This window comes from Ostrea edulis, chromosome 8 (assembly GCF_947568905.1).
Source record: "Ostrea edulis chromosome 8, xbOstEdul1.1, whole genome shotgun sequence".
NCBI lineage: Eukaryota > Metazoa > Mollusca > Bivalvia > Ostreida > Ostreidae > Ostrea > Ostrea edulis.
In genome coordinates, this window is record NC_079171.1 from 54,974,621 (window position 1) to 54,993,956 (window position 19,336).

The 19,336-nt window shown below is 33.7% G+C and overlaps 1 protein-coding gene across 1 annotated transcript; it reads right to left on the reverse strand.

Moving 5' to 3' along the window:
* Positions 1 to 5,189: 5,189 nt before the first annotated feature.
* LOC130049210 (receptor-type tyrosine-protein phosphatase alpha-like) lies at positions 5,190 to 17,996 on the reverse strand. The gene is made up of 17 exons (XM_056146498.1): positions 17,920 to 17,996; positions 14,608 to 14,786; positions 13,286 to 13,373; positions 12,891 to 12,964; positions 12,748 to 12,784; positions 12,480 to 12,577; positions 12,229 to 12,357; positions 11,815 to 11,963; positions 11,577 to 11,712; positions 10,747 to 10,893; positions 10,104 to 10,197; positions 9,849 to 9,919; positions 9,291 to 9,425; positions 8,953 to 9,072; positions 8,704 to 8,852; positions 8,352 to 8,487; positions 5,190 to 6,847 (listed from the first exon to the last, which is right to left on the reverse strand). The coding sequence occupies exons 1-17, from the start codon at positions 17,930 to 17,932 to the stop codon at positions 6,776 to 6,778; spliced, it is 1,827 nt and encodes a 608-aa protein (XP_056002473.1). The 5' UTR covers positions 17,933 to 17,996; the 3' UTR covers positions 5,190 to 6,775.
* Between the last annotated feature and the right edge of the window lie 1,340 nt (positions 17,997 to 19,336).

Below are 19,336 nucleotides of genomic sequence, written 5' to 3' on the forward strand. Positions count from 1 at the left end.
CAGGTGTTATTTTCGTTTCGGCCTACCCGAAAATGAAATTGTGACTGCATTTTAAGAAATGACGTATTTACTCATTACTGTATACAGTATAAAATAAATACAGACCTATTAACAAAAGCACCAATAAATTTGCTCCGCGATTGAAACACCGATAAATTTGCTTCTCGATTGATGGTGGTAAAATGTATGGTGCGCTATGAAGAACATTAGATTATGAAATGTAATGTCAAGTTAGAATGTTAATCAGACCTATTCAGTCCCTTAAAAGAAAGCTTTCAAAAAGGAGTTACTATAGTGTTACGGAACTATATGTGTTTGTTTTATTGTTATTTTGAAATGGATTTATTTGGTACAAAAAATATGAATATTGGTTAGCCAAAATGCAAGTCAATTAACTAATTCATGAATAAATTCCATACTTTTAAGATTTATTTCAAACTGCATTGATTAAAAGATTTATTCATGTTAGTAGTGTTGCGTATTCGATTGCCGTTTCATTTTTTTCTTTTTTTACTGATAACGTTTTTTTTTGTGATTTTCCCGAGTATTTTTGTCAGAGGAGGGGGTAACAGGGTTAGGGATTTGGGATCTTGTTTTGGTATACCGGTATATTATTTCTAGAAAACACACAAAGTACATATTTGAATTCAGTTTTAAATTTAAAATTCCATTTCAACATGAATAAAACAAATTAAATGTGGTTCATTTTGGGTGGATATAAATGTAGTTAACAAAGTGTGAATTGCTTTGTCAAACATTTAACATATTTCTATTTGTTTATTCGTTTCTATATCCATCAAGAACGTATCGTCTATTCTACAGAATCAACACAGGAAGTGAAGTCCGATGGTGTGGAGTTCAGTAACGTTTGTGACGTCACGTCATTGTGACGTCATTCTTATCGTCTTTGAAAATAAACCCAAAGAAATGTAACACGGACGAGAGAAACGGCAAGGTTTACACTGTTGAGGATATTGAGAACGGCAAAGTACATTTGTTCCCTGTTACCTACCCTGGGAGCCACGATTTTTACAAACTTGAATCTGCAAAATATCAGGAAGGTTTCATGTAAATGTAAACTTCTTCGGCTCAATGGTTCTTAAGAAGAAGAGTTTTAAAGATTTTCTCTATTAGTATGTAAAATTTTGATCCCCTATTGTTGCCCCAGGGGGCTTTTATGTAACTGTAAACTTTTCTGATCCAGTGATTCTTGAGAGAAAATTTTCCCTATATATTTGTATGTAAAACTTTGATCCCCTATTATGGCCCCATCCTACCCCTGGAGGCCATGATTTGAACAACATTGAATCTCCACTATGACAGGAGGCTTTCATGTAAATGTAAACTTTTCTGGCCCTCTGGTTCTTAATAAGAAGACTTTTAAATAACCCCACTCTATATTTGCATTTTGTAATTATATCCCCTTTGAAGGGGGCATGGTCCTTTATTTCAACAAGCTTGAAATCCCTTTACTCAAGGATGATTTCTACCATATTTGGTTGAAATTGACCCAGTTTTTCTGGAGAGGAAGATGAAAATGTAAATTATATGTCATCAAATAAATAATTAATTTCTCACAGTACATGCATTCAAAGACTTCGAACTTTAAATGAACAATCATAATGATGAACTTATGATGCTGCACTTTTTCATAAGAAGTTGGTGATGAAAATGATGACAGGAACATCAAACTTTTGTGGACAAAATGCAGATTGTTTGATGCCATTAAAATGTCAATGAAATACAATATCTATATTAGTCACTGCATTTAACAAAGACATGTTAATAGCATCTGTATGTGGGAGATGGAAATGTATTCGACATTATTGATCCAATTAACTATATATACAAGTTTATTACTTTTCTTTTACGATTTCAATATTGGAAATAATTGAGGAAAGGGACATGTTATGTCAAAAATTCAACAATACATTTTTGTTGTTGATCATTCAGTATCATTTATATAAGTGGGGGTGTAAGTGCACACACTCACACATTTATTATGTGCGCTTTTATATTCTTAAATATAGAAAGTGTTTGATGTGTCCCACATACCAGAATTCGTGTATGTGCACCCATTTATATGCTAGGAATCATGGTGACACCTACATGTTGTATATCAACATTTTTATTAAGCACTCAGCTACATTTGATATGTATCCCAAAATTATTGTATACATTTTTACACATGTAATATCACTTCAAATATGGGATTTTCATTGACCTCAACTCCCATTTTTGACAAATCTGACTTATTCTGAGTGAAACTATACCAGTCCATCATGTCTACTGTCCTAAATGTGTATACAATAAAATTATTTAGAAACCCTACATGTCACTATGATACTTGACCACATTTCAATATTTTGAGGATGCATGTCCCATGAAATGAGCTGCAGTGCAGAGCTAACAAGTAGCCATTTGAAGTTTATCCTGAAACCAACATGAAATAAAATTTTGATGGGTTTGTTTTCCTTTCCATGTATTTCAGGTTATCCTTTCTTCTTCTTCACGTTATTTAAACTATGCTTTGAAAAGATAGTACTATTCGATTAACAAATGACGTCAATGACTACATTGTATATACATAGTATATTAGGCCTACATTGTTAACGAGATACTCTATAACCTTGTGATCTGCCCTATTTTCACAGCGGTGTTGTACTAAAATCTTTATGCTCTTAGAGTTTTGGTTATCCTAGCCTGAAAATTACTACTTTCTAAAGAATGAAAAACTTGGTCGTTGATCTAAGAGCAAAATAATTAGTGTTTAAAATGCAAAATATTGAGCTCTGTGTTCATGAAATATGCGTTCATTGCTACAAAATATGCGCTTGAACATCAAATGAAGCAAATATGTGGATACTGGTTACTTCCCGAATAAGAACGAGATACTTTACTTCCGTAATATCGGAACTTTGAGTTCATTCAAAGGGTGTAATGATGACAATTCTATCAATTACATCATACAATACTACGTGTGATGCCTAATGTAAGTTCGGACCGTTTTCACATCGGAAAACAATAAATATCAACAGATCTTAATGTTAGAAATGTTTCATCAAGTAGTTTCTATAAGTTCATACCCCACTAACCTCTATAAACTATTACATACCATATAAATCTGTAAACAATATCGCAGTCGATACCCATCATCTTTCTGCCGTGTCACGTGACTATGGAATCGACATGGCGTCAGCATCTCTAAGGCCTCGATATGCGGTGAAGTATGAAGTGCGAGCTCGAGGACTTACGTACTAAGGCTAGCCTGCCTGTCGCTTGTTGGGTTAGAGTAAAACTAGTCTTTACTAAGTTATTGCGCAATTGGTTGCGCAGGTGGGTCCTACTAAAGAATAATAAAGAACCCTGGACATTTTCTAATTATTACAATTATGTAGACTGCTTGACTACATTTGTTTTTGATGATAGTACAAGCAAACTTAAGAATGTGCATCCATATACAACCTATTTTATTGGAGGAAAATGTTCCCCTGCGCTCGTTAATTCCTGTCATCAAACCCCCTCAAAAACTCTCTGAAATAATCTCTAAGAACGATGAAAATGGTTCACTTTTAGACAAGCATACAACGTGCATCTTTAGGTCGAATGATGTTTGATGTGTTTTTTACCAACTTAGACCGTTCTTTGCATATTAGATTTGAGTGCTCCGTTTACCTTTATCAAAGTAAAGGGCTCTCGGCGGATGTGACCAGTCGACAAGGAACCAATGCTCCTCCTAGGCATCGGATCTACCTACTCTTAGTTATGTGTTCTTTAAAGGAATTCTGAGATTGATTTTTGTTCATAATGTTGACTTGAAAAAACTAAATATAAGTGACCCGTCTTATAAATTCTTATGGAACTTACCCGTTTTATATGCATTTGTATCTTTATTTTTTAAACTTTATATTCAAACCGGTCAACAGGGGATGCTTACTCCTCCTAGGCACCTGATCCCACCCCTGGTATGTCCAGGGGTCCGTGTTTGCCCAACTATCTATTTTATATTCCTTATATGAGTTATGAGATTGATCACAGTTCGTTATCTTCACCTTGCATTCAGCCGAAGTTAAGTTCGTTTTCGATAAAGTATCAAAAGAAGGATCCAGTACATGTTCTACCCCTATCCTTTTTTCTGAGGGAAATATTAACTGCTCTGAAGAAGAAACTTCAAACATATTTTGCCACAACATATGTTAGAAGTGGTGGAAATAAAATGTTGATTCTAAAAGCAAATCTCAAAAGCTTATAGAAAAATTGTTCTCTTATCAACAACATCAAAACGTATGAATGTTTAACTATTTACACGAACATGCCTCACGATCACTTAGACTGGGCTTTTTAACATCATAGACAGTTGTTTTCAATATCATTGGAACACGGAAAGATTCTGATCCCGTGATCAGTCACTCTTAAAATAAGTTTGTTAAACATCATTTTGATCCTACACACAATTACCTTCAATTTGATGAAAAGATTAAAAAGATATGCCTTCATATAAACACTTAAATGAAAAGTGAAGATGACAAACAGTGGTCAATCTCACAACTCCTATAAGCAATACAAAATATAGAGTTGGGCAAACACAGACCCCCGGACACACCAGAAGTGGGATCAGGTGCCTAGGAGAAGTCGTTAGCCCTATATCTTGATTAGGTAAACAGAGTTATCCATAGTCAAAATCATTGTGCCAAGAACGGCCTAACAATCGGTATGAAACACGTAAGACAGTATTTGACCCAATGATAGGTTGTATCGGCAAACTAAATCGTTATAATGAGAATAGACTTTACGAATTGCTGACTTTAACCGAGACTGTTGAAACCCCTACACCATCAACTTGCTTGTCAGTAGCCAGATTTGAAAACCGATCATACGCAGACCAAGCTCTTGCGCATCAAACGAACCAAGCGATATAAACACCATATGGAGGTGATAATGAAATATTGCTACATAAATATGGGAAGTTGACGATGGAGTGTCATAAAGTTGAGTTCTTAGTTTGCCGTCAACATTTACCCTTTGTAAAATATCTAAGTATGACGCAGAAGTGGACAACTCCATGGTGTCTTTTATTTCGAGCTCACTGGGATATATCAAATCAACATATCGACACATTGTTGATTATCGTTCACCTTTTAATGTTACAATTTACTACTCAAGAATAATGAAAAATAAAACAGCGGTAAATGACTTTAAAAAACATCAAGTGAGTTCATTGCATTTTATTTGGGAACATAGATTCATTGAACATTGACACTTACGAATTTTGCACGGATACAATGATTAGTTTTGACAATCAAAGTTCCAGTTCAATATATTGATATTTGGGGAAAATGAATGTCATGCATGCTTCCTCAAGTCATTAATGAAAGGCGAAGATAACGATCAAATTCATAAGTCATATAACTCATATAAGCAATGTAAAATAGAGAGTAAAGGAAACATGGACCACTGGATGTGCCAATCAAATGTCAAAATTGTAGTGGATTTTCATATAAACTGAAGGGGAACAGATAGCTTAGAAGAAATAGACAAGCACCATCAGTCCTCATTAAAAAAAACATAATGCACAAAATAATAACAAATTGTCTAGACACTTTCACAGGATTTATTTCACTATCTAATTATTATCCCATCTCCAGTACAAGATCCTAAGGGGATACAGGCAGCGACCCGATGTGAAATTAGATTGGGGATATTTTTTTACTATTATCAGTAATGCAATGGTGATAAATGTCATATTTTATTTAGAATTAAAGATACAAACAAAATGCATGCTATGCAGTGATTAATATGTACATCGGATCTGGAATGACTGTAGAGGCTGCAAAACCCATTTTGGACACGTTAAACGGACAAAACATTGGTACGCGTTAGTTTTTGGAAGGGGTATGCTTCTCTGTCACTATCCCCTCATTGAAAAATATTCTAGATCAGCTCATGTAATCCTTCTCAGAATTGTTAACGTTTACATTGAAAAGGGTTAAGAAAACACAGTCATGATCAATTTAACATTTTCGATTCAACATCATTTATACACATCGATATATGAAAAACATCTTTACGCCATATCTAAGTATAATTTATTAAGAAAAAAATGTGGGGAAACATTGCGTCCAATCATATTTCCTTCCAAAATATAGAATAATAGGTGACTAGGCATCTAATCCATTTTGGAAAATACAAATCTTAGATTTTTCCTATCAAACATCGATTAATAACATGTAAACATTCCCAAAAGGAATTAAATTTGACATGTAAAATCAAACCCAATGAGGAGATTGCAACAGGAATGCTATGTTTTTGAGATTTTTGTTCTACTAACAAATTTCAATTGTTGACCAGTGTAACTATTTCTTACTACACCTTAAATAAATCATGAAAATCCAGAATCAAATGTAACTCACGTAAAACATTTAAAAGTCATTATCAGTTGTAAATACAAATTGAAAGTAAATTGAAACCAGTTTCCAGTTTTGATTAACAAATAGTGTTTTCTTTTAAGCATGAATATGTTGTCTTGACGAAGATGCATTTTATCTCTAAACAACAGTCTAGTAAATCTTGAATATGTGCATGTATCACGCATAATATCATTAATACTATTTTACTAAAACAATGTGTTGACAATTTCCTCTGTAAGCTATACAGACGAAGAAGGTGGATTTTATGAACTATCTCTTGGTATAAACAGCTGAAACTGCGTAGCTTCATAATTCTTTTATCTGAAAAATGAGCAATAATATATTGTATTGTCCATCTATTTGCCACCTTAAAAATTTGCGTACACACTTTCATTTTGCAAGTATTCTGCAACAACATCATGACACAGCTGGTACTCATCCTGTAAAAAATAGAAATTATTTCAATAAAGTCTACGGGTCATTCACAGAACAGTGTGTTTAATAGCTTCTACATTTCTATACATTGTACGAGTTTTATGTCTGATAGGTATTAATTGAACGTAGTAGTACAGGGATTCAGAGAGAGTTATTCGTGACTATTCATGTAAAACATCATGCACCCCCCCCCCAACCCCCCAATCCCCCAAACCCCATAATTTCTATTTTTACCGATACATCAATTATATGTTACATATAAGTGCAATCATATGAAAAAAATGGAAAAGAACGGGGTGGTATCAAAACAAGAGATCTGTCAAATTCTTTGCCTCGGTGTGTTTTGTTGAGATATAACGAACACATGCATTTACAGGAAAAGAAAATTGAATATCTTCGAACTTTAAACATTAAATTCAGCACCATCTTTATATGAGATATAAATGTTTGATTCAATGTTGCCTTAGACTGTGCCTATTTGAATTTGACAGTTTGAATCAATGGGTTTCTTGAGCGGGATATTAAATTATCAAGATTTTCTGTATATCTTGCGATGTTTAGTATGACCCATCCTTTGTCCTGGGGGTCAATATCTGAGCTTAGAATCTGTAACACTGCGTTACAATGTTACAACATTCATTTGTTAAGATTCAGTATTGTGTTCAAAGACACATTTAAGGAAACGCGATAAATATGTCTCAAGGAACACTTCTATTTCATCAACAAAGATGGCTAAAGGCAAGTGTACACGACCAATATGAGAAACATACGCATCCGATGTACCTGGTTCCAACTTCTGATTCTGTCAAGTGGTGCATGTTTGCTTTACTCTTAGTTTTTTATTCTTTATCGGAAATTGATCATTACTCATTGTGTTCACTGTCCATGCTTACACCTTGTAGTTACCCAATAGGACCTTTTGTGTGACCTAGAGTCCATGTATCCCCTACATTTAATTTAGTTTTCTTGATAGCATTTGTGAAATTGATCATTGTTCTTTATATTCACTGTGAGATTGATCGTTGTTGTTAATTTCACAAGGATGCGTTATTTAAGGTTAGTTCTAGGGGAGGTCGGGTAAAGTAAATGCTCATAAATTTAGTAAAAGCATACCATGCTTTTAAATGTCATGATGTTTAAGTGTTATTACTACACAAATCTACCAATTAAATGTTCTATACAACAGGGGAGTATAATTACACATCATTTGTGGCAGTTTGTTCCGTACACTTAGTGTTTTAATTGACAGATTGTAAAACAAAACGACAACAATTTTTTTTTCGTACACATCGTTAATATATGTAATATGACAATGCTTGCTTTCAATGGAGCCGTTGTCAACATCGCCATATTCTTAAACAAATGCCCAAAAATGTCAATAATTGTTACATTTGTCTGACGTGAAAAAAATTGAAAGGAACAGGACATGTCAGCAAATCACAACAAAATAACCCAGGCCACACGCCAGTCCTTGACTGCTTTGTTATTGACTTGTTTTGTGATACATACCAAAGAAGACAGAAACTCAGTTCTGCGAACTTGAAGCTGACGTGTGATGGTGAAGATGTCCACTTCTTTGTCCATGGCGATTTGTTCCAGTGCGTTATATACAACACAGAATGGTCCACAACGCCTGGCTCCGTCGCTGATAAAGATAAAGCATTTCCTTCTATTCGTATGTTATTAGAAATAATATTCCCAAAGTTAATCACGATTTCTCATCTACACAATAGTCCTTTTTAGATATATGTTAAAATATTTTTTTTTTACATTCCGCATTAGAAGATTAAAATCGAAGTTTGCATATGATAATCTAGTATTTAATCACCCCGTTACCATTGATATTAGCTATCAAACACACCTGGACAAAATCAGAATTCTTCCATCCTGCTTCATTTGTTCACTTTTTGCTTCTGTAACCATGTCTAGTAAGGTTCTCTTGTTTAAAACTGATTCAGTTTCATTCCAGGTGTTACATTCTATCACTGTTATTTGTATCTCAGAACTTCCCTAGAAAAATCATGACCAATGATTGAGGTATTAATATTTTCAAGAATTTAGTTGTTTAGAAATATTTCTGTTGTAAATAATGAAATGCTTAAAGGCGTACTTTGAATTCTAGGATTATCTTTGTTGTAGAGACATTGCCTGAAGTAGTTGATGTTTTCAGTCTCGCTGCAAAGTTTCCAATCGTCTTGTTGTCAGTTTTGGATGGGAACCAACGAGGTGACTAAAATTGAGAAAGCATTCGTACGTATTTGTTCATGAAAATCTAAAAGAAATGTGATTCATTATTATGACGTCTTTACTTTCACATCATGTTTACCATTAGTAGCATTGCTAATAACATTCTTATATTACATTTCGTATGAATATGGCTCTACCATATTTTTTTATTGTCAAATTAGTAATGCAGTCAATGTAATAAATTGTTGGTTAATGTCTTACAGATTTAAGGTCTTTCAAAGGACACATGAATACCATTACATGAGCATCAAAATCTTCCACGAGTCTCAGAAAATCTTCTGTGTAGTCAGGCAGTGGATACTGAGAGCTAATGAGAAGATCGTTAGCAGTAAAAGTCTGAAAAAAGTAAAATATGAGTTGCATTGTCTCTATATGCTTAATAACACAGAAAACATACTACTCTTAATACCCAAATGGATATTAAATATATATCATTTGTCATGATGTGAAAGTGAAATCATATAACATTTGAAACAAGCACTTTGACATTTGAATTCAAATCGAACATACATGAAACACCTCTGATATATATCTAATAGTCCGTACTTCTCTTAATTTTGTATTAATTACACGAGCTAAGAGATTAATCTTTATCGTGTTGCTTATAGGAGTTGTGAGATTAATTACCGTTCGTTTTCTTCAACTTTCATCCCTGTGCTTATTTTCACCTTTTTATTGAACGAAACATACTATATGAATTACCATTTTTTAAAATGCATTAATGAAGTTAATTTTAATACAACTATGTAAATACTAAACCTGAAGTAAAACAGCATTGTAATAAGTACTTCTACCCTTTGTGTATGACAGATGGCACATGAATTCTTCAACTGCAAATGAAAAGCAAAGCTTTAGTACAGGTAAAAGTGCAATCACTTTTTTATATCTCTAAGACGTAAATACGTTTCCAAAGTACTTACAAAGAAATTATAAATGATATAACACATACTGGGATTCTAAACCGGGTTACAGAAAATATATTGACGAAAATAGAAAAAAAAAATGAAAATAAACCTGGTAGAACACTTTCATTGTAGTTAGCGGATAGATTTGTATGTCCAGATTCATAATCTGTCTGAGAGTATTCCTTCCGGACCGACAATAACTCCTAGAAAAATATATGATGGTATATTCTGTTGTTGAATTTTATTATCTTGAAAATTAGAATAGCTTTATATATAGTACATTTTTTCCTCGTCATCATATCCGATTCACGAAATTTGCCCAATTTATACACTAAACATATATTCTAAAGTATAAACTATAAATATATTTTGACGATAGGCAGTTTAATGGAGAGAAAAAACCCAGAAACATTATATCTTATTCGCCTTGGTAGAATTTTTTGAAATAACGAATTTCTCAGTTAGAATAATGGAAAACAATAGTTTCGTTTACAGCATTTTGTTTGAAAATATTTCATTAAACCTCAGAGTCCAGTTTCAGTTTCAATATTTTCAAATGGTTTATAGCCTGTCAATAATTGGCATGAAAAGTATAATTTGTACAATTGGTCCGTTATACATGAAACTATCATTTGTGCATTATTCAGTAGTGATCCAAGCATTAAGTGAAAATAGGCAAAGACACATCAAATATTGTAGGATTTTTACTCTCTTCTTCTCCTTTATAAATTATCTGATTTGATTATAATTACCTCAAAATCTGAAAGCAGTAACGACTTCATGGTAACATCTCCACAAGACTGCCCTTGGATTTCTTGTACAAACCTGGTGGTCGTGAAGCATCTCGATTTTCCACAGAATGATTCTAATAGCGCAAGATACACTGTTTTATACTGGTCCTTGAGCAGAAGAGAAATGAATGATCATGTGAATTTAATATTAGTTATCGTGGAGTATTTTATCATTTTGATGAAGAGAAGGTAATATGAACAAAAAGAAAGCATTTTGTAGTAAATGTGGCACGCTTATCATGGAATATTCTGTGCACTTAAATGTGAATAACACAAGCATTGGTTGGAAAATGAAAGGAACCTTGCACAATTATGCAGCGGGTTAAATCTGTCATTCGATAGTACAACGCTAAGTTGGATATAGTATGTTCTTAAGAGTTAATTGAATCAATACAATGTATCTTATCACATAGAATCAATATATCTAATACTGACATAAGGAGAAAAGGGTTTGACGTAAAAGGGAAAAACTATATACGGAAATAAACACGGCATATGTTTTACTGTCACGAGTGTGACTCGCTTGAGATGTTCTTATTTATATATTGAGTCAATAGAATACAATGTTTTGTGACAATGAAATAAACGGCAGACAGTACCTCTTTTTGTGTAATATAGATAGAAGGGATATTTGTTCATAAAAGGAAAATGAAATATATTCCTACATAAGGAATCAGACGTTTCAAAATCCAGAAAGTACACACAGTCTGAATCGTTTGCAAACTTCTTGTTTCTTGTAACGTTAATGAAATAGATTTTTGTATTGTGTAAGTTATCCATGAAAAACTTACTTCGCCCTGAATCATGTTCATTCTGTCTTTCCTCATGATCCTGACGTACATAGGCACATTTAATTTACCCTTCTTACTACCTTCCCGATAGAGGGCATCCAGAGCAATATATGTCCCCGTTCTACCAATGCCTGCGCTGCAATAAAATTTTGCATCATAGAAAATGTTGATTTTTTAGAGAGAGAGAGAGAGAGAGAGAGAGAGAGAGAGAGAGTTTCATTTTTATCCCATTATGAACCTGCAGTGTACGACCATGCATATCCTGGAGTACTGTAAAGATGTTTTCATCACGTGACGATGAAATACAACAAGACTCAGTGGATCGGGTACTCCATGATCTGGCCATTTTGTGTAATGAAACATTACTACCTCGCAGTCTTTCCTCTCCTACGAAACATACAAGAAGCATATTTGTTGTTGAAGGCTTATAGAGAAGCGTATCATTCTTAGAAAACGTATGGTTGGTCATGTTTGAATTATGAATTGGCAATTGCTAATAAGTGCCAATAAGTGTTGTTTGAAATTAATCAAATTAATCGAATATAGAAAGTGAATACTTTTTAACGTTTTGACTCCATAATGATTTCACAAAACTGAGCATACAATATCGACTACTACTTGCTATAATGTGTAAACTGATCGGATTTCTCACCTTGCTATTGAGGACTTTGAACTGCCTTACAATATAATTGGCGTATATCTTATTTCCCACGTTCTTGATATTAAAGTCTCCTTTCTTCATCGTATCATTAACATCTGGCCAGTACTGTGCACATTTGTTCTGAATATCAAAAAGCTTATTTTGAGACGGAACCACAACTATTATAAAATTTGAATATCGTTTCCTATAGCAGCGAAACACCATATTTTCAAAGAGTTGATAGATATTGAGTGAATGACTACCTTATCACCTTCCTTTAGATTGGTCAAACAAACAATGAGGAACATCTTCTCCTGCCATATCATTCTCCAAAAATCACCTATTGTATTAGGTTTGGGGCCTGATATATAATAAACATATTAAATTTGTTGTAAATGGGTGACACCAATTGCATTTTATACGTATGTTTCAAAGCATTTACTACGCTGCGATGTGAAATTGGTGGGATAAATTAAAGACGAAATGTGAAAGTTTAATTCTAAAATTTGTATATCATTGAAACGATTTTACCTTGAGTCGCAATATATGTTTGTTGTCCCTCTGCATCCTATTGAACAAGTAATTTATAATAAAAATCAAATCTCTACATCATATATCATATATGATTACAGTGTAAAACTGTACTTAATAAGATTCGAATTACAGAAACTTACCTCGATGTGATTGGCATTGATGTAACCCCCGTCGCTTATGGACGAGGTCTTCAAAATAACTCGAGAGTGGTCATCTATAAAATGGTACATTGTGATATTACTTAAAACATTGTCAATACGTCTGAAAAACATGAATTATTCAAAAGAATAATCACGATATCATGTATACAAAAATTAAATTAAATGAAAACATTGACGCATTATAATCGGAGGAAAGAATACTTCCCAATCCATATGTTCTGGTACTTACAAAATAGTAGAAATGCTTATGATTAAATAAAGATAATGAACAAAATACTCAAAAGAAAGGTACCTGTGTGTGTTATATTGTAGGTATACAACTGTTTCTTAATGTCATTTACTGAAGCAAATGTACCTTTGTTTATAATACTCACAAGGAAACGTAGTTTTGTATCTGTTTTTTGGTTTGTTTTCGGCCTTAATGGCTTCTTCACATGGGTGAAGTTCACCTATTGGAATTTCCTATAAAACCATGGGATGTTAATAAACAGACTTAAAGAGTTATCTAACACTCTGCATATCACTTTATTATTAGTTAAGTCACCCGTATTTTCTGCCCGATGACCACAATTGTAAATGGGCATTTAGGTATTAGTTTACTAGTACCATCTATTATTCACAAAAGCAGAAACATGCCCTATATATTTATATACGTAGTTGAATCAAAATGATGTGTTCTATAATAATGAACTGATCATTCGTCGATGAATGGAAGGTGAAGATAACGAACAATGATCAATCTCATAACTTCTATAAGCATGGTGTGTTCAGGGGTCCGTGTTTACCCAACTATCTATTTTGTATTGCTTGTAGGAGTTATGAGATTGTTCACTGTTCGTTATCTTCACCTTTCATACGCGAGTTCAGAAATAAGAGGCTATAGGTAAGTGATTTTATATCGATAAATATGCCTACCCGAGGTTGTAACGCGATAAAGAACAACCTTGGGGGATAAGTTGTTGTTCATATGCACCGGTATTCAGTCTATAAACTTCTCATTACAAGTTGTTTTTAATTCGTTTAATAGAGAACAAAATGTTAAGTTCCTTATCCCTTCAAAACAGATATCACATGAAAAGTATTGTGTGCTATGTAAGGAAACCTGACGTCAGGATTGAATTAGAGTAACCCCTTAGCATTTGCAGTGGCTTAATAAACGCTCGAGTATTGTCTATAGAAATATAGTTGACAATTTTTTCAATCATGTAGATACGTCACCAGGTACTGTTGAAAATGCTTAAAATTCGCATTTTGCAAGGTGCTTACAACAATGACACAGGACCTCTGTTTTTAAGGTCATATACAAAAATAAATCCGTGACACTCTCTTCTAATGCCGAGCGTTTGGCAAAGAAGCAGCCACTACCTATGTTAAAGCCTTAAGGGTCAATAATCGAACCCGATCGTCCCGGTTGCGAAGCGATCGTTCTAACCAGTAGATCAACACAAATGGTGCATGTATATACAAACATTGGAAGAATTTGTTTTCGTGTAGTTAGATACATTTGCAGTAATCAAATTATTGCTAAAACATGATAAAAAAATAAGTTTATGTTTTATAAGTAAAATTTGAATACAATTTACATGCATCACAACGAAAGTAATCCAAAATATATATCAACCTATTCATCCATGTTTTGTATCAAGTGTTTTTAAAAATATTATATTAAGGAGGTATATAATTTCCAAAGCCTTACATGATATTCATGTTTGAATCCCGCGTTCTCTTTCAGGGACATCTTTGATATAATTCGGTGCAAATTCTTCACAGGAATGGTTTTGTTCATCGGAGGACCTCTCTCTGTACTCCCTTTGACATCATCCACAGAATGGTGGGTGACATCGGTGAAATCTTTGTCTTTTTGAATGATGCTACCTAAAAGTATTGTCATTTCCTTAACGTAAACAAGCATACATTATGCGTCTTTAGCACATGTATACAAAATAACTAATATTCAAGAAGCATTACTAATTCAACACGAGTGATCCTAATGTTCGCGAACAATTAGAGGGCTTTCCACCTAACATGATTCAATAGAAGTCTTTAAGAACATTTAAGATGATGCAAGAAACTCAAAAAGACCTTGAAAATGAAAAAAAAATCACGATGACCTTGACCTTTGATCTTGACCTCATTTTGAGAGTCAAAGGTCATCAGTCTTCAAGTGGTCCTATGTCTCTGTCGATAGTACTGTAAAAGCTATAAGCTTAAATAATTATATTCAAGACGTTCAGGGGCAATAACTATCCTTAGGGGTTTTCGGATTCCTTCGGTTAGCTTCTCAATGCTAAAAATACTATGAAAGACCTTGAAAATGAAAAAAAATAATTTTGATGATGACTTTGACCTTTGAACTTGACCTCATTTTGAAGGTCTTCGGTTTTAATCCAAGTGGTCCCATGTCTCTATCTATATTAATATAAAAGTTATAGGCTTAGGTAATGATCTAGGGGACTTTCAGGGGCAATAACTATGCTTAAGGGTTTTCGTATTCTGTCCATTAATTTCTCAGTGCAAGGGGGTTTTCCTCTGATTTCATTAGCGAAGGTTTCATATCTCTAAGACTTTCGCTTTAGTAGGAGTAGCGATAACAAGCTTTTCAAAGCCAGTCTCCCAAATCCAAGGAAGGGTCAAAGTTCAAAATTATCATGCATAATATCTGAACAAATCATGAAGTCATTACTTACCGATATAATATTTCAATGCTATCTTAAGCAGGAAAGAGAGTATAAAAAGTGCTATTTTCTGGCCTTTTTGGATGACCTTGACCGTTGACCTTGACCTAATTTTCAAGGTTAAACACCAACGATCCCATTCCAGTTGGTCCCGTGTCTCTACGACAAACCGTTCTCATGTTGGACATAATTTACGAATAAATCGTAAAACATAAGGGGCAATAACTCCCCTGAAGGGTCATCGAATCCTTTTGATTAATGCCCATATGAATTTGACTTAATCTCTTTTATATTTCAGAAAAGGTTTGATCTTTTACGATTAAAGAAGAGTAGCGATAACAAGGATTGTTTACGTAAAGTCCAATAACTCCTTTAAAAGGTCAAAAGTCAATTACGCAGGGTCACATGTGATCATGTTTCGAGATGTTGAATATGATGGGCTATAAAACTTTTCGATATGTCTAAAGATGTCCAATTACTTTTTGGCGGAAAGAAAAGAAGGAAGAATATAATAATAAACAGAACAATATGAATAGGACTTTCCACAGAAAGGTGGAAAGCCCTAATTAGATAGAAAGTACGTCATCATTTTCCAAAGCATATCAGATTGATTTCATTCAGGTTTAGATAATAAACTAATTGCGAATAGAAAACACAAGTTACATATTGGATAACTAATTTCCGACACGGAATTTGCTTACATTTTTCCATCACTGTGTGTGAAAATAAAATACATATACTTAATGGGAGAACATTTCAGTCCTACATAATGTGTTGTCGTCCTGAAGAGAGTGAGCAAACAATATGTTGGACATCTACAACACGCTGAGTCAATTCAAAATACGAGAATCTTTTTTTTACGTCCAAAGGCTTTTCTCCTAACCTGCAATATGCTAGGCGATTGTTTTTTAATGGGGATGACAAACTTTTAATCAACTGGTAATTTTACAAAGGATCATGCCATTGAAATGACACAATGTAGCTTCAAAACTATATTTGACTTGATTTTCTCCCAAAATCAGTTGCTTGGTATAGATATTAAAATACTGTAGAAGTACTTTTTTCCGCGCGGTATTAATTTACGCTATGTACGGGGTCACAATTTTTTCGCGGAAATTCATCCCAGCGTACTTAAAGTAAATGAAAGACATTAAGTGGCCATCTAAGAAAGCCGCCCAATTTTCTACCAGCGGAATAAACAGGAATTGTGATTCCGCGGACTTATGAACCCGTGGAAAAAAGTACGTTTACAGTATACCGATCAAAATGGATTTATAAAAAATGAAAATAAAGAACATTGATAAATCTCATAACTCCTATAAGGAATACAAAATTAATAGTTTGTCAAACATGAAACCCTGGATACCAGAGGTGGGACCAGGTGCATATGAGGAGTAAGAGTCCCCTGTTGACCAGTTAGCTCCGCCGTGAGCACTATAACTTGATCAGATAAACGGAGTAATGTATAGTCAAAAGCAGTGTATATATACATTTTCCATATTTAAAGATATCCACATATATAACCGTTATTAACCTTTATTAGAAGTATTATTCAATCCATGTTTATAATGTTTGATAATTGGACACATTGCACAATACTTCAGATGACATGATGTTGTAGGACATATACATGCAATGGTATGCGTATAAACCATTTCAATATATCCCATTAGAATAAGGTGATATAATTTTCATGTTTAAATTTTAATGTACTTGTTTGTTTGCCATGGACTTTCACGTAAAAAGAGATGGAAGCAAAATATATCAGATAGATATTTCATCCATGTACACAAAGAACTTTATGTTGGTGAAACTGATTTATTGCTACACGCAAGTATATGTCAAAATACGTTGATTGATTAATTCAAAACTCAATTTTAGAACAGCTTGGTTGTTGGATATTTTTTGCAAGCAAGTGCAAGAGAACCATTGGACGAAAACAAAACAGTTGCTGTATATATAAATCAGAGGATGTTCGATACATGAGGGATGTCCACTACTTCATCGAGGACTTAATTTTATGCTTGAATTTTCATTCGATATTTTCATCCACTGGCACGGAAAAGTGCTATACTTGATAACTGATAAAAAACAATCATTCATTTGAATGCAGAATAAATCTATCAATAACACGAAATGTCGCCAGATCCTGTCATCTTTAAAACCTAAGTACTTCATTGAAGTTAGTGACAGTATTTATCTAATAATAGGAATTGTCACCGTCTACAATCTACAATCTATAATCCATGTATGTACGATTTATTTAGTAATGATGTATCAATAGAAAGTTCATCCAATTATTAAAAACCAGGAGATTAACGATGATACTTTACGTTTTGGAACCATTTTTGTTTTCAGTTTCACCGAAGAAGAATTCGTCTTCTGTGTGCCATCTTCCTTCGTGTCGGACCCTTCAGACTTCCTTCTTTTAAATCTAAGATACAGCATTCAATTTAGTTAGTATCAACATTGATAATCAATTGACAAGTATGCATTACTACGACCAATCAATGAATTTTGTTAACGATAACTTTTGTTTTCCAAAAAGTTCATTGAAATGACAAAGTAGTACCTTAAGATCAAAACAACAACAAGTGCAGCCAGGACGATCACAACAAAACATCCACCCACAGCGCCACTTACAACCAACGTGTCTGATGGAGGATCATCAGAATCTACAGATGCAGAAAGGTCACCTCAAAACATAAAAATACCAATCAATTTATCTTGTCATGATGCACAATTCGTAAAATATAAACATGTCATAGAATGCTTTTAAAGATGTAAAAAGAAAGGGAAAAAAGCCGAAAAGAGAGGGGAAATTGAACTGTACGCGTATAAACACAACCGAGAAGCCAATATCTTCGTAGTTTTTGGTGATCAGGTCTTCCAACAGTATATTGGGATATTCCCATGAGAAAGAATTACGTTGTTTGTTGTTGACATTTTTGTATTCATTTTAAGCATAATTTATTCACAAACTTCCATGCGAGAAAAAAAATGTTGTTACTTACAATAGGCATTTAGATAGTTCGACAAATCATCTATTAACAATATTTTTCATTCACATGTCGATTCAATATATCCCTGGTACTCGAAATAAAAACACCAGAGAGTCGTCCACTTCTGCTTCTTGCTTAGATCTTTTATTGGAAGTAGATGTTAAGAGCAAACTAACAACTCAACTTTATGACAAACGTGACGATTTCAGACTCTCCATCGTCAACTTCCAATATTTATGGAGCAATATTCCATTATCACCTGCATATGTTGTTTACATCTCAACTCATTCGATACGCAAGAGCTTGTTCTGCGTTTGTACAGTATTTAAATCTAGGCAGTTTACTGACAAACAAGTTCATGGTACAGGCCTTTCAACACTATCTTTTAAAGTCAGCATTCCGCAAAGTATATGGTCGTTATAACCATCTAGTTTGTCAGTACAATCTATTATTGGGTCAAATGCTGTTTGACGTGCTTTATATCGATTGTTAGGCCTTTCTTGGCACACTGATTTTGATTTAGAATAAATTCCATCAATTGCTCTCAGTTGCGATTTAATAAATAAATGATTAAAAAAATCTATTGATATATTTGCAGAAACATTGCATTTGAAGTTCAATTTCTGTTATAAGAACATAGATCACCAAAACACGGTTTGATGCCACCAACATCAAAGATAAATATCATTAATTTGATTACCTCAGTATCGTTCCACGTAAAAATTCAGGCAAAATTGCATGTTTGTGA